Source organism: Syngnathoides biaculeatus, chromosome 19, assembly GCF_019802595.1.
Source record: "Syngnathoides biaculeatus isolate LvHL_M chromosome 19, ASM1980259v1, whole genome shotgun sequence".
Classification (NCBI taxonomy): Eukaryota; Metazoa; Chordata; class Actinopteri; order Syngnathiformes; family Syngnathidae; genus Syngnathoides; species Syngnathoides biaculeatus.
In genome coordinates, this window is record NC_084658.1 from 17,814,878 (window position 1) to 17,830,979 (window position 16,102).

The 16,102-nt window shown below is 54.8% G+C and overlaps 1 protein-coding gene across 1 annotated transcript in view; it reads right to left on the reverse strand.

The window, feature by feature from the left end:
- The window catches only part of LOC133492394 (histone-lysine N-methyltransferase 2C-like), a 43,791-nt gene that overhangs the window by 6,468 nt on the left and 21,221 nt on the right, over window positions 1-16,102 (reverse strand). Inside the window, 27 exon segments of the mRNA XM_061804487.1 lie at window positions 1-107; window positions 837-998; window positions 1,386-1,805; window positions 2,834-3,643; window positions 3,883-3,990; window positions 4,651-4,929; window positions 5,478-5,710; window positions 5,786-5,849; window positions 6,471-6,537; window positions 6,946-7,045; window positions 7,131-7,511; window positions 7,593-7,692; window positions 7,907-8,274; window positions 8,695-9,111; window positions 9,199-9,353; window positions 9,420-9,727; window positions 10,285-10,494; window positions 11,327-11,985; window positions 12,068-12,557; window positions 13,202-13,306; window positions 13,482-13,685; window positions 13,747-13,820; window positions 14,198-14,476; window positions 14,549-14,641; window positions 14,731-14,763; window positions 14,903-15,019; window positions 15,900-15,977. Of these exon segments, the coding sequence (XP_061660471.1) occupies window positions 1-107; window positions 837-998; window positions 1,386-1,805; window positions 2,834-3,643; window positions 3,883-3,990; window positions 4,651-4,929; window positions 5,478-5,710; window positions 5,786-5,849; window positions 6,471-6,537; window positions 6,946-7,045; window positions 7,131-7,511; window positions 7,593-7,692; window positions 7,907-8,274; window positions 8,695-9,111; window positions 9,199-9,353; window positions 9,420-9,727; window positions 10,285-10,494; window positions 11,327-11,985; window positions 12,068-12,557; window positions 13,202-13,306; window positions 13,482-13,685; window positions 13,747-13,820; window positions 14,198-14,476; window positions 14,549-14,641; window positions 14,731-14,763; window positions 14,903-15,019; window positions 15,900-15,977 (6,421 nt within the window).

The window sequence follows — 16,102 nt, forward strand, 5'->3', positions numbered from 1 at the left end:
CCGTCCTTCCTGCTCACTTCCTCCGCTGCGGCGAAGCCGTTGACCAGCTTCGGAGGGGGGGTCGGTGGCAGCGAGGCTGGAGGTGTGGGGGGGTTGCCTAGGAGGTTCTGCAAGGGGGCCATGTTAAATGGTGCATTTGGAACAATCAAATAGGGCTGGAAGATGAACCCTCAATTGTGACCTACGCTCACGGGACACCGTTTCCGCCCAGCGCCGATTTCTCGTATTTGTCCTCATCTGATGAAGAAACAGCGGTAGCGGTTGACTCGGCTCCCCGAGCCCCGGACGTCAACCGCTACTCCTTTTTCCTCATCAGATGAGGATAAATCAGCGCTGGCGTAATGGTGGACCGTGTAATCCAGCGTTTGGAACGGCACGTAGGTTGTGTGACTCGCCAAAATGGCAGCCCGCCTGAAAATTCCTAATTGTCGATAAAAATCTTCTCAAAAGACTATTAAATGAAAGAGGATTCAATCGACTTGACTTATTGGATACTGGAGACTTAATGCAAACCGGTGGAATTAATCACTCCTGCGACACTTGTGAGGATAAGCAGCTTGCAAAATGGACACCTGGATGAATTTTGAACGACGGAAGCAGCCGATTTCAACCAGGTTAATTTGATTCATTTTTTTTTTCCCCTGTCGCAGTTCAAGATTTTTTTTTCTTTCTTGAGCGAAGGCATAACTGACGACCTTCGGCCAGGATCCCGTTAGCCGTTACGTTGACGCAAACGTAATTAGTACGAAAGCTTGGCAAACGGAAAGCTGTGAAAAAGTGTCAAATTCCTTCAATGAAAACGTGGCGCGAGGTTTGGCGGGACAATTTCCTCCTACTTTGCACGTGAGTTGCGCGTAGTAGTCGGCGACTCCGTCCAGGCAGGCGCTGCCGAAGGAGCCGCTCAGCCTGGAGTCTCGGCCCAGAGACGAGCTGCCGTACGGGGGGAACGGGCTCAGGTCCAGACCCAGGACCGGCTCCATGAGGGGCAGCACCGTCAGCTAAGGGGCGCAGAAACGGCCAGACTCTCATTTTCATTTCAATTTGACAAAAATTCATTTTACGCACTATTTGAATTATTGGCAGTTGCTATCCGTCAAAAAGTCGATTGTTTGAACATTTCACACTTTTGATAACATTTCCTGTTAGCTGTCCCAAATCAAGTGTCCTGATTTGTAACATAAGTCAACGGCATTTTTGGATCAATTGCCCCCCCCCCCCCCCCACTCATTTGCCAAAGTGTCTTTTTTGTTAGTGCCCACCCACGTCTTCACTGTTATTGACGAAATGACATCCAAACGAGGGGGTGAGTAAACGGGACTTTATCATCATTTGCAAATTGGATTTTCATCTCAATTCTGCGACCCAGCTGTGTGCTGTAAGTGTACCTGCGTGAGGTGCGTCATGATCTGCTCCGACGGGGAAGAGGAGGAGCAGTCGAGGGCGCGTTCGTCGTCGTCGTCGTCGTCAGCGCAGTCGCCGTCCTCTCGTCGTCTCCTCTTGTATTTGCCCAGAGTTTTGTCTTTGTCGGGCCGTGCGGCTCTCTTACAGCGCTGGGCCTTCCTCTTTCCCAACAGGTCCGGGACGTCGGGGCCGTCCGCTGTCAAATTGCCATAGAAGCCGGCGCCATCCACGGCGGGAGGGGCCTGGCGGCTCGGCGACGCCGTCTTTGCGGGAGAGTTTTTCTCCTTCAGCAGGTGGCGGAGGAGCTCCTTCCCGGGGTCACCTCCGCTGCCGGCGTGAAGAGGGGAGGTGCATTCCGACTTCACGGGATTTCCTCCGCAGGATCCTCGCTCCACGCGCTCCTCCTGGATGAAAACAAATTGGCCGCTGGGGTGGGGAGCCGACCGGACCGTGGCCCGTGGGGTTTTTTGCGGCCCGCCGGCCATTTGACAGCAGGAAAAAGGCTGCAGAGACCACCCGCGACGGCGCGGCTCACCTTTTGACTGATTTCGACCGAGTCGTGCCACGCCGAGGATAAAAGGAGGACTTTGTCCAAAAAATAGGAACAGGAGCGCGCATTAAAAGTAAGTCCGTGAGGGTTCGGTGTCTCTTTTAATGCCAAATAGACTCGATGATGGAAATTCTGATCTGGCGCAAACATTCCGATGACCCCGGCTGGAAAACTAGCAGCCAATCGGCATTCGCCACGTCTGCAGTGCTTCCTGTTCTGAATTTGCTCGTGGCCATTTTGTGGCACCATCTTATGTTAATTGATAATAATTAACAATAATTAAATGACCCCACAAATTTGGGTGCGGTTTTGGTCTGGAACGCCAAGACCCGGTGAGGTCTTCCGGGTCGGGCTGTGAAAGCTGGCACATGAATTGACAGATATTGCATGGATTTCAAAAATGTTCTTTGTTGTCCAAAATATATGTAATAATAACCCTTACTTCAGATTGGAGTGTTTATTGTACATGGAAATTTTGGACAAAGTCCTCCTTTAACATAAGAGATGCAGTGTAATGTCATGCAAGAAGAAGAAATATCACTTTTGAATCATCATTTGTTTTGTGCGTTTGAAAGTGGTTTCAAATGAGCCTAGTTAGAGCACTTCAGTTTACACTCGAGGACCCCGTTGGACATTTTGGACTTTTCAACGGAGTCAAAAATACGCAGTGTGAAGCGAGCGAGCTGCGAAAGTCGTCCGGTTGATGTTGACGAAGGTGTCGGTCTTCCGACAGTGACAACAGGTGCTTTTCAATGACTTTAAAGCGCGTTAGAGGAGGAAAACTTCTTTTAAGCTTGTTTTATCGGGTCTCTTGATCACAGATTTGAATCTACTTTGGTGCGTGCCCACAATAAACGAAGAATGTCTGCGACGTCGACGTACCTTGACCGTCGTTAGATTCCCACACAGGAAGCCGCCTTGAGCATCCGCGCTCAGAAGAGAACTTCTTTCCCGGGCCGCGCAAACCACCGACAGTTGCCGCTCCAGTTCAGAGGACGGCGCCAGAGCCGAGAGGGGCAAGCTGAAGTCGGCCGTCTCCGCGCCGCTCCGTGTGGGAGTAGAACAAGAAGTGTCGGAAAACGCCGGCGTCGGCGGGGCCGTGATGTCATCGGAGTGAGTAGACAGCGGCGTCCGGGTTCCCCCCGCCCCTCCGGCGTTGTCTCGGTCCCGGTGGACGCTCCTCCTCCTCCTCCTCCTCCTCAAGCCCTCGTCGGGCAAGATGTCAGCGTAAAGCTGGGGAAGGGGCGACGAGGAGAACGACGCCTGGAGGGCGGCGGACGGCGAGGAGGAGGCCGAGTCGGGGCCCAAAGGATGACCTTGACCGCCTTGTTTGGAGGGCGTCTGAAAGGCCCCCGAGGCGCGGACCTGATCCAGACCGCCGGCGGGTCGCGCTTTCGCCTGCAGTTTGGAAGACGCCGCCTCCGCGGGCAAGACCCCACCCCGCTCCGGGGAAGCGTCGGGAATGAAATCCGGGCGCGGCCCCGCCGTGAAGCCCTGCTGAGCCTGAGGAAAAAGCGGTGCTCCAGAGCTCGGGGGGGACTGGAGAAAGTCCTGGGGAAGCTCAGAACTGAAGAAGGGCACCTGGGGGAGACCTTCCCCGCTGGGGTTGGAGCCTGGCCCGGCGGGACCCGATCGAAGGCCTTGCTGATCCAGATCCATCCTCTGCTGGTGCAACATTTGATGGCGCTCCACCTGAGGGAGACAGACATACTGAAAAATCAGCACTGGGTGAAGGGCCAAATGTGTAACCGTGAACGTGCGGACCGGGACACTTCCCGAAATGCCTTTGCGGTGATGAGGGGAGAAGGGAATGAGCGGATGATTGCATTCACTTTGCTCATTCCAGAAAAAAAGTCCGATAACGTGAATGCGGAACAGGCAAGGAGTGAACCATTGCCAAGACGTGCGTCGTGCGCGCATGCAACTCTCACCCCGTGCATGAGCTGCACTTTGTGTCGCTCTTGCTGCTCTCTCAGTCTTTCCCTCCTTTCCCTCTCCTGGAATCCTTCACTGAACGGGTTGTTGTCGTCAAATTTAACCTGCGCGAGCAAAAGGAATTTGTGTCCGTGAACTAAAAAGGCATTTCAAGTCAACGTGGCGTACAAACAGTGTTCCCCCGCTCCGTGGGTGGGCCGTCAGTCGCGAGTTTGTCTTGATGGCTTTTTGCTTTTACAGTCGCTGACCAGAGGCAGCGAGTATTGCCGCGTGTGAAAGTAGCCGTTGCTGCAAGACTTACGACTACCTTCAAATCATTTGCATTAGCCTACCTGTGGCGTTTCACATTTTATGACAGCAAGACGCAAAGGGACTTTTCTGAGACAAAACACGGTTTGGTTCAACGTTTGAAGATGTCTGGAGATCTCGAGAATTTTAGAAGAAAAACCTGAAGACGTACACTTGAAAGCAAGCTCTTTTTTTTTTTTTTCCCAATTCCCATTGTAATTATTGAGCATTTCCACTTTTAAATGCTCTTTCTTGCACTATCCTTTAAAGAGAAAGAGAGAGAGAGAGAAATTGCTGCGCGTGAGCCAATGAAGAAGACAAGTTGATAGGTTTAGGTGTATTTGAAGACGTGCAGCAAAAGTCGAAAGAAAGATTTTGCTATGGTCCATCTAGCGTATATGGAAGATTCTCACATACGGATCGCATCTCCCACCAGAAGCGAGGGTTCACCCGTAGTTCGACTCCCCGCGCGTTACCTGAGGAGAGGGGGCCGACACGTGAGCCGCCGGGGCGAAGCCCGCCGCCGGAGCCGGGAGCCCGGGGGCTACGGCCGCGACCTGAGGGGTCGTCGGGCGGGCGGGCGACATCGGAGGCGGCGGGCGAGACGTCAAATTCAAGCCTGCTGGCGACCAACCGTGAGGGATGTTCTGGATGTTATTCTGCAAAGGGAGCACGTTGACGGGGGCCCTCTGCTGCCGCCGTTTGGCCTTGTAGTCCTCGATGAGCACCGTGTGATCTTTCTGCTGCTTCCGGATCTGAAGCGCAACGGAGACCATTTCAGAATGTTTGTACAGAATATAGACGGACGGGCCAGATGTTGACCCTAACCGTAATCTTTCCTTGCAAACAATCCAAAGGAAATGAAATGAAATGGAAACATCTTTTGGATTGACTCGATTGAGCGGCTGTCATAAATGGATCGACCTCGAAAGGGACCGAACGGGAGGGAAAGCTCAATCTCATCAGGTTTGTGGAAGTCATGTTCCTCGCTTTTCAACCATTTGGCAAAAAAGCACAGCACAGCACAGCACAGCACGGACTACATCCAGCACCTAAACCCATTTCAGCAGCGTAAAAGCGCAGGTGTGCCTTGCGTCTGACAAACAATAAGCCAGCTAAACAGGCCTTGACTTTATTTTTGAAAATGTAAATTACTATCCTCGTGTAGCCGGAGCTGCCCTCGGGGTTCTGTGGCGACGGCCCCTCCAAGGACAAAACAATATCCCGCGCTCTCGTCCTCCGGGCCACGCCGCCCCGAGTCTAGAATCCTCTTCAATCCTGCCACCCGAAAGGCAACCCCCACCTGCTCCAGCTGCTTCTGGACGGCGGACTGCTGCTCCACGACGTAGTGCAGCTGGGCGGCATCCTCCTCGGCCAGCGCGCGGCCCGCTTTCTTGGCCGTCCTCTGTTTGGCCGACAGAGCCTTCTTGGTCTTGCGGTGGACGGCGATCTGGTCCTCCAGGAGGCGCTGTTGCATCTGCAGGAGTTGCTGAGTCTCCCCCAACCACTCCTCGTACTGATGCCTCCGAGCGTCGCCTGCGGCACAATTGCGGGTCACAAACGGCCAAAGCGGCATTTCAACGACTTGACACTTCTGCCGGTGAAACTCACTGCCAAAGCCGGGTCCGCAGCTGGGAGGGCCGGGCTGTGCCACTTGAGGGGTCAACTCGGCGTCCTGATGGCGAAATGAGACACTTCCGGTTTGAGTCCGCAAACGAATGCTCTCCGTGATACTCGCCGTGCACTTTGAAGGTTTTAGTGCTCGTCTAAGTCACAGGTGTCAAACGCGTGCCCCGAGGGCCAGGTCAAATTCCGTGGCTCACTAAAGCAGATGGTGCGTCGAGTCTACTTCCAGTGTCTTGCAAAAATCCGACTCAAAATTGCAAATGACCTTACGCCAGTTCTCACACGGAATCAATCTTACGTGTGACCCAAATGAGGAGTGCAGAGGAGGAGCAAGTGTGGTTCACTAAATCGTATCTCTTCCTCAAATATATGACGTGAGATATAGCGTTTAAAAACAAAACAAAACTAATGCGTGTTCATGTGGTCTCCCGGATTTTGTACAGAACCGATGTGGAATCAGTTTGTTTGATCACAGAACAAATATGGCGAGGAGTGAACATGGCAGCTCTATTAAAATGTCAGGGGGCTGAATAATACCTGTAGGTCCTGGTCCTGGTCCTGTCCTGCATGTCTGAAGACCTTCACGGTGATTGTTGGTGTGTGTGTGTGTGCGTGCGTGTGTGTAAAGCGGGAGTGGGGTGTGTGTGTGTGAAGGAAATGAATACCTTACCCGTCCCACTGAAAGAGGAGGCTGCGTTGTGGCCTCAGAAGCGGCGTTGCCGGGAGCCTGATGAAACCTAACAATGTATAAAACAAGAAGCGGAACCTGCTCAATCACACATTTCATATTTGGACTGAGAGGGCAAATGAGTGACATCAGCATTTTGGCATGAGCTTGCTTGGTCGAAGGGGGGAAAAAAAAAAAAAACCCCTGCACAAATGACGACATTTCTTAATCGGCAGCTCTGCTATGATTGCATTTTCTGAAATGTTTTGAACTGTCTTCGTTATTCCATTTTACAAGCCACTAATCCTCTCTCACGACTTATGTGACCAGATAAATATTGATGTGAATGTTGCGTACGGAAGAGTGATGGAAGGTTTCTATAAGAGCGAAATTAATTCCCCAGCGAATGCCCGGGTAACAAATCCCTGGAGCCACTGGCCAAAGTCATGTGACCGAGCCATGCGACAAGTGGTCCTACCTGTTGAGGCCCAGGTTGCCTTGGCTCATGACCTTGTTGATGCCCTTCAGAGCCACCATTTTGGCCTTCATGATGGGGTCCGAGATAGAGTCAAAGTCTGCTGCGCGCACACAAACACACAAGCGGGTTCACGACAAAAGGATATCAAAGGGGCCCGTCACGGGACGGGACGGGAGTCCTCCTACCCAAATCGGGGATTCCGGGGTCCGAGGTGGACTTTTGCCTGATAAGGGCCTGCATTTGCTTCTGCTGCTGCTGCTCCTGGCGCTCCTGGTCCAGGAGATCCTGCAGCAAGAGAGGCTGTTCCTCCAGAAGCAAAGCTTTGCCTTTGTTTTGGTCCTGGTCCTGGTCCTGATCCTGATCCTGGGTCGGAGAAAGCACGTCTAGCTGAGGAGGCTGAGCCTGGGTGGCGAGGAGGACGCGAGGCTGGGGCAATCGGAGCGACACTGAGTGAGGGCCAGAACCAGAAGGGAGACCCTGAGAGGGCAACGGATGTGTCTGAGGTGGAGGAGCGAAGTAAGATGACGGGGGTCCGGGTGCTCTCTGCTGAAAGCCAGGCTGCGTACCTGAAGACACAAAGATCAACGGGTCAACGCTCCGTCCCACCTCCAAGCTTGTAGAGCTCTGATCTTGAACTGGAGGTTTACCTGGAGCCAGCGTGGGAGTCGCGGCATAAGACAGAACCTTTCCCTGGGCTTGGAGTTCTGGCAAAATCCCCGAACCAGAACCAGACTCTCCCAACTCCCCCTGATGAGACGGAATTGTTATGTCCAGGTTATTCACGTACAGTACATGCTTTCCCCGCATACTCACGGTTCACGCTTTGCGTTTTTTTGGGGTGACTGCATGAGCAGGCCAAGATCGCAAAAGCCCCTGAAGCCGATCTCACGACCGGCTACGAGATCATTTTACTGCGCGAGAGTGTCCGAGGTGAGAGGAATGTGAATGGCTGAAAGTCTACCTTAGCCAGCTGCAAAGAGGAGCTGGGCTGAGCGGCTCCAGCTGCGACTGCAGGTGGTCCAAAAACGCCATCTGGTCCAGGGAGCTTTCTCGGTTGTGGAAGGAGATGAAGTGGAGCGGACTGGTCTTGAGGATCTGCCTTGACGCTCTCGTCCCCGCCTTCTTTAACGTCAGCGCGGTTATCGGCCTTTCTGGCTCCGTCCTTCTTGTCCCCCGCAGACTCTCCCAGGTCAAGTTCTTCATTGAACATGTCCTTCTTGTCATCCAGGTTGAGCTCCGGGTCAGCGTAAGCGATGAGGTCAAACTTCCCGGACAGCAGGAAGTCATCGAGGTGGAGGTCGTTAGCACCCAGGTCCAAGTCTTCTTTGCCTGAAATCGGACAAGTGAAAGTTACAGTTCTGCTTTTCGGTGTGCTTCATTTGACAACTTGGGTTAGGGTTAGGGTTTGACAACTCGAGGCCCGGGACCAGAGTGGACCCCACGTGGTTTCATCTGGCCTGCTCCAGGCAATCCTGTTTCTTACTAAAATCTGGAGCAAAGCCGCAAACCATCCCCATTTCTACTGTAGACATATTGCGGGGGGGGGAAAAAAAAAAAAAAAAAAAAAAAGAATACAATACAGAATAAGAACAAAAAAATTACACCGTAGACAAGTTTCATTATCTTCCATCCATCAGTTTGCTGTTTATGTGCTACGCTGTCATAATGGTCCTCTGAGCCAAAGTACAGCTACGATGGGTCCGAGGACCATAAATACGCTTGGGACCGTTGCCTTACGTTGATTCTTACCATCTTCCGGATCCAGGTTGAGATTGAGGTCAACAAGATCTTTCACCTCCACGTCTTCCAGATCTTTGACAGCAGAGTCCACCCCCTCGAGATGCTCGTCTACGCCTTCGGCTCTTTGGAGCGCCGCATCGTTGCCCGGACCCAGAGTCGGGGCTTGGACTAGGTTCTGCTGCGGGACCATCGGGAGCACGGGCCGGCCCGTCGGAGTCTCCCCCGTCCGGGCGCCCGGACCGGGCCTCGGGGCGGACGGCTGAGGCACCGGCGAGGGGGCTTCGGAGGCGGGTCCGACCGTGAGGGAGAAGGGCAGTCTCAGGCGGTTCTCTGGAGCGCGGTGGCGAAGTTCAATGTAGGGTTGACCCATGATGTTGTGCTGCTGCACGGAGAGAGCGCGGGGGACGGGAAAAGCCTGGGGGGCCACTGCGAACGTGCACAAGAGAGTTGAAGTCTTCCGCTAGAGGAGGAAATGCAGCCAAGAACAAGTGAAGTCACTCGCGCTCGTCTTACCTGACATGACGTGAGGCTGCGGGCTGGAGGCGGGCAGCTGACGGATGGCGATCATCTCACCGTGGACTGGCGCGGGTGCTATCCTGGGCCCTGCGAGCCCGGCGCCGGGAACCAACGCCAGGGGGGGCCGATGGAAGGAGTCCTGCAGACCAAACCTGAACGGGAGAGTGTGAGTGAAAACGATGACACTCGGCAAATGTCATCCCTGCCGCTCGGCTCACCTCAACGGCGTCGCCCTCGGCACGGGAAAAGGAGACCCACTGGGGGTCAACCCTCTCGGCTGTTCTCCTGGAAAAGTTCCAGGATAAGCCCCAGGCGGCCTGGGAAGACGTAGCGCGCCAGGGTAAGGCGGCGGGGGACGTCCAAACACGTCCGTCGGGGCGGCGGCGGCGGCGTCCTGGAGCCAGCGATGGGGCGTCGCCGCCCCGGGTGTGACGGCCGAGGGCCCGCCCTCCTGAAGGCCTTTATCCTGCCGCAATGCGCTCTTCTGCTGCTGCTGCCTCAGGATGAGCTGGCGCAGCCTCTGACGCTGCGGGACACCAACGATAGGTTGAGCGTTCGACGTGTTCATGAGCCCGTCTGGAAGCAAGATCCACCAGCGACTGCCGTCTCCAAGGTGGTGAACCTCGCCCCATCCTTGTTTGCGAACAACTTAGCTCTGTTTAGAAGAAACTGACTGCACTTCTGTAGAATGTTCAGGGTGCGCTACTACGCCTCCTGCCTGAACATAACACTCCCACGACCCTTGTGAGGACAAGCGGTTCAGCTAGTGGACGGATGAATAAATAATAAAAAAAAAAAAAATAATAACAATCCTGGCTTCTCGTGCGCACCCTTCAAAATAAAAGGCTACAAACTTCAAACAGGAAGTCAAGTTCAAACTTGAACATATAAACCATTTGACATGCAAAAACAATGCTATAATTGCCTTTTAGCAGCTGAGTTGAATTCCATTGCGTTGGTACACATTGCTTTTTCCTTCATAGCGTTATAAAGAAGCCATTTTCAAATGTTAATTTCGTTGGCTGTGAAGGAAACGTTCATGATTTGGACACCCTTTATTTAAACCTCGCAGCGCAGTCCTACCTGTTTGAGTTTCTCCTGAGAGTCCCCAACCTGCGGAAGCAAGCACAGCGGCCCTTCTGAAGGGGTCGCCGTGTCATTGGCTGCCATCTTGTCCGTTTGGGGGGCTCCGCAGGTGACACGACCTGACGGAAATCTGTCGTCGGGAGCCCGGCGGTGCTTTGGGGTCTGGCTACCCGCGGGGGTCCTGGGGAAGGAGTCCGGCTGTGGCGACTGACAAGAACAAAGGGAAGGACAAGAGACCCGACTTCAGCGTTCGCGACCAATCGGTGCCTGGGTGCTTCCGGGTGGTCGTAGTGACTGAGCACCGTGTTCTTGGAGCCAAAAAGCCACCTACTATCTACTGCATTTTGGGGGTGTGGCAACTACAAACAACCGCCGGTCACACGTTCCAGTACTTCTGCACATTGTTCAACAACTTAGGGCCAATGCCAATACCGTGAAAGAAAAGCGGACATTCTGAACATTTCTCTCATTCATATTTTCCAATGTCGTCCAATGAAAAGAAAAGGAATTGACCTTGTTGTTCCAATACTTTTGGAGGGTACTGGATATTCAATATGTGACCACATGTATTTATTGTTTTTTTTTTTTTTTTAATACAAAGGGAGCATCAGACCGGATTTGACTTGCAGCATGCGTGCCACATTGTCGCTCTGCGTTCGAGCGCCGCCCAAAAGTTAGCGGGCCACCGTACCACAAACGCATCTTTCCCGAATTTCGTCATCACTCTCACGCTTTAGTCAGGGCAATTTGTTTACCATCGGTACCACCCGGAAGCAGAAAAGATCGTACACGATACGTGGCTGAGATGAATGAAATGAAGTGAAGCAATTTGGTGAGATGGAGAAGACAGCCGAGGAGACGTGAAGCCAGATGAGGGATGAGGTGAGCTGGTGAGCATTGGTAAGAATTGTGCCGTCATAACGAAAATTACTGCCTAGTCATCCTGGAACCCGGGAGAGGGGCCCCCCTCCCCCCAAATGGGCTTTGAAGTTTGAGGGGACGAGATAAGGAGAGAGCTGGAGCTCCCGTTTCTTGTTACCTGCTCATGAGTCACAATCTCGCCAGCAACTGAAGATCTCACAAGTTGAGGAGCTAAGCTCTCCACTTGGGCCTGGCCAAAAGTTTCCGGCGTCTTCTGAGGGTGAGGGGTGGGGGGTCGCTGGGCATAAGGGTCCGCCGAGGGGCGCGGCGTACCGGCCGCTCTGGCGTAGGGGTCGGAGGTCAGCGCACCACCCGGCGACGGCGGGAAGCGCTCAGGAACCGTGCCGGTGTGCGAAGCGTACGTGTCCAACGTAGGGCGGGAGGGGGACGGCCGGCGGCCGCTCACCATCTTCAGGTGGTCGAGCGACAGACTCAGGTTGGGGTTCGGCATGTACGAGCCGTCGTTATGTGGGCCGGAAGTCGGAGAGGTGGTGTAGGTGTTGTGTGAAGGCCGCAGAGGCAAAGAGCTCTGCTGACTATTGTCAACTCCCGAGGAGGGGGCGTAAGAGCTGCTCTGAGGGGAGTCCAGGCCACAATGAAAGGCGGGATCCTGAGGCTGGTGGAGACCCAGCTCCCTCCTGGCACCAAACAACTCTTGTTGCAGCTGGTTTTGAGGGGGCATAGGGGCTTTAAACACCCCCCCTTGGACCTGAGACCTGTGGTACACTTGGGAGCCAGAGGGGGGGCTCTTCATAGCCGCTCCGCTGTGCTGCAGACCTGAATGGGGGAAAAAAAAAAAAAATAGACTGTCAGTGGCAGGACACGGTTGGGGAAGGGCGGGGGGGGGGGGGGGGTTTACCTAGCTGGGGCGCGAGGGTCCTTAAACCGTCAGAGGCTTTCGAGTCCGGGGACGGTGCGGGAGATCCCAGGCTGTCGTGAGCAGGTGAGACGCTGAGCAGGGGGCAACGCTGAACCGAGGCGGGCCGAGGGGTTCCCGCCGGCTTACTGTAGGGGTCCCAGGGTGAAGTGGGGCGGGACGAAGGAGGGGAGAACACTTGGGGGGAAGACGGGGGCTGCTGGAGGGGGGAGGAAGAGTGAGGCGAGTGGGGGGAGTGAGGAAGCGAGGAGTAGCCAGAAGGAGGCGGGACTTGTGGTCTGAGGAACACGTTGTCAACCGAAGAGGAGCCTTGAAGGAGGTTCTGTCGGGCCTGAAAGTCCGGCGACACGTCCGGCTGCTGATTTGCCGAGAGCTGCTGCTGATGGTGCTGCCGCTGCTGCTCGTTCTTCACTTGCTCCAGCTTCTGGGTGGCTTCCATCTTGGCCTGCTGCTTGCTCTTCTGACGCATTTGCTGAGGACACAAGACAGAGCGGCGAAGGGGCGGAGACTCGTCAACGTCAGGTGGACAAACAAGGCAGGCAGCTTTCAACCGGCTAGCTAAACCAGCCCAGCTTCCATCGCCACCACCTCTTGCGTGTGAGCGCACGTATGCACGAACGCTCGGGCGGGATGTGGACCCGAAGACAATCCTGGCCGGTGGTCCTGCTCGCAGGTGGTTAGGGTCTTCCCCCCGCCCCCTCCCTCCTTCCCCAGTATGTAACATGTAATGAAGCGGAGCAGCGCGCGTCTTCATCATGACACGTCTTCACGGTTCTTGTTAAGAGGTCGCTCTGACCCAGAGTGTAGACTGTCACTTGCATCCATGAATCTGAAATCCACACACCGCGGGGCGGGGTCGCCGGCGCGGGAGTCTGCTCCGGGAACACAACCTGCGACCCGGCGATTCCCGCACAGCCGCCGTAGCCGCGAGTCATGCGGACGTTGATGGAGGGCATTTGGAGTCACATGACACGGGCGAGCGGGGCGGCTCTGCGGTCATCAACTGTGCCGTGGGCCCTCCCGCCCGCACGGGGAAGAGGATTTCAGGGGGTCATGGATGCAGGACGTCAGGAAGAAGTTGACCTCATCAGGAAGAGGTTGACCTTGAGCGCTTACCGGAGCCTCTTTGCCACCTCCTGCTAGAGATGCTTGGAAGGGACAATCTTTATCTGTATTTTCCTGCCTCTTCTTACCGGCTCGCCATCTGTCTTTTACCTCTCCCTTTTCAATGACACATCAGAGACATTAGTAGAGGAGGCGGGCGGGAGCGACGCTCGACACCATTCACACAATCATCAGCATCATGGTCATCACCTTCCCGCTGGCATGCAGCCCCTGTTCTGGTTACCACGGAAACAAGAGCACCCCACCCCATCCCAGCAACAAACTAACTCACCTGTCTCAACTTCCACTCCTGCTCCTGCTGCGACTCTTTGGGCCTGAGCGGATCCTTCGGCGTCGAGTCGGCCTCCGGGGAGACGCCCTCGTACGATCCTTGAAGCGGCGGCGGCTGGGAGGGGGGCGCGCGCCTCGGGGGCTCACAGGGCAGGTGGTGGACCTTGTTGATGCGCTGAGCCGCACGGTTGTCTCGCGCCCGTTGCTACGAGATACGACTTTGTCACGACACGCCGACGTCGGCGCGACGGCAGCGATGCACTCACCACGTAAGGCGCTCGGTCCTGAGAGCTGGCCTTCCTCCAGAGCTTGGCGATCTGCTTCACTCTCGCGGACCACTCTGACAGACGCACAGAAAGGATCGAAGTGCCGATGTCGACGTTTATCAAGACGCTCACAAGTGTCAGAAGAACGCACAGAAGGGCGCGTCGCCGCAAAACGACCGGAACGGAGCGACGGAAAAGGCAACTCGCGGCCGCACGGCGACTGACTCGATCTTCCGGCACGCCGGAACGGAAAACCGCGAGCCTTGATTAGATTTCGTACAGCGTGATTTACGAAACCATAAAACCCCAATATGATGTTTGAGAATAGAGAAGATATTTTAGGACGTTGCCTCACTACCATTTTGCTTTCTTGTGACGAGGACTAAGTAATTGATCAAATAACAGAGTGCATCTACATTTCAATTATTATTATGTGAAAATCCTTACGTACCGGGGTGCTGGTCCCTCAGGTGGGGGAAGTTGGTGTTGCAGTAGAGCACAGGCGCAACTGTGGCCTGCTCCCCCAGGGCCTCCTCCTTCTCCCACTTCAACATGCCCCTCTGAGCCGTGGACACGGCGTCGTGCTCACCCTCCCCCGCCACCTGAACGGTCGGGAGCAGGCAAGGGGCGGAACCTCGGAAGGTCCCGCCGGGCATCGCGTCCACGTCGGGGGGGGGGCGACCCGCCAGGCCGTTCAGTAGAGCCGGACGTGGAAACGCGCCGACGCCCGCTGAGACGCACCAGACGGTCAGCGGCACGTCCTCCGCCTGGTGTGTGTGTGTGTGCGTGAGAGGCTTGCCACCTGCTGCAGTGCGCGCGTGTTGGTTGTGCTGCTCGCCGGTGTCCGGGCTGAGCACAGCAGTGAAAAGTTCTTCCACGTCCTTCCCTTCCAGCTCTGCGTGCATGTAAGACAACACAGGTGAATGCACCCTACGCAAACGGCCACTGGGTGGTGCAGTTGAGATGACTATTAAGGGCTCGTACCTGGAATCTTGTACAATTTGCTCAGGATGGCACCTGGAAAACCCAAAAAGAAAAAAGAGCCATCTAAAAACAGCTTTTTCCCCACAACTGCTGTCCACTTTCAAATACAAACGCTGAATGAAAACAAGTGACAAAATTTCACGCATACAGGAAGGTCGGACGTTGAACTCACCGTCCGTCACAATCTTGTCCAGCTCGGGGTTTAAGATGGCGTCCAGAGGCTCTTCGTGCAACGCTTTCTGGGCCCGGCCTCCGGTCCCCGTCAGCTCCGAGGTCGGCAAGGGGACGACTGAGAGACGACACCGACATTTGCTCGGTTAGGGGGCGGGGAGGAGGAGGAGGAGGAGGAGGAGGAGGAGGACTTGGCGTGTCGGCGTTGTCACAAAACTGTTTTGTGTGCGCGCGCGTGTCAAGGATCACGTAGAGCCCCTCAAAAGAAAGCCGGCCGACAGCTCGCCGGAGACGGACAGCGACAGAAGCGACGGCACGAGCCCAGCGCAGGTCTGAGTGTGACCGACCTAAACCTCGCAGGAAGAGGAGGAGCAAGCAAAGCCTGGCGCTCCAAAACAAACCCGCTCACCGGATTCTCCAACCTTCGATCTCAAGCCAACAATCAGAGAGCGGAGGCCATTCACGGGCGAGTCCACGGGTGCAAAGTGTCAGCTTGGAATGTAAACGCGATGTTGTTCAGGAAGAACATCAACACGCATTGACCTTTGCGGGTCAACTATATTTGACCTTCTGGAAACTTTTGAATGGCCAAAATGCTTTCAGTGCTTTTTGCCCAATTTGCCGTTAAGAGAGCAAATGTCACAACAGCCGTTTGAGCCGCCAAGTTTTGCAACTTCTACACTCTTGTAACACCGAGCTAAGTGGCCACTTTCTGTTTGCTGACCGTTCATCTTAGATGCGCGATGAACATGACTGTTTCATTTTTATCTTCATGTATTATGTGTCCATCTATAGACCAAAGAGTACAACATTGAGAATGGTTAAACAAGCGAATGTCTACAAAGGTTAGAGGGCATTTTCCGCTCATGCTGAAATTTCACCCAAATTCCCAACGAAAGAATTGTGTATTTTGATCATCGCCTGTTGATTGGCTTTCGAAAGGAGGAGTGAAGCGAGGAAAGGGGCGGCAAAAAGATGACGGCGAGCGCCCCTCGTACCTGCGTGTCCTGTGGCCAGAATGTGAGGGTGTGTGTCGAGAACGTCACGCAGATCCACCAGCGCGTCATCCGACAACGCTGCAACGATGTCACAATGACGTCAGCGCCGTCGGCTCGCAACGATGTCGGCTGTGTTGGGAACCAAGATGCCGCCCTCCCGCCCCCCGTGTACCGAGTCGCTGACAGAATGTGCGGGGGGGGGG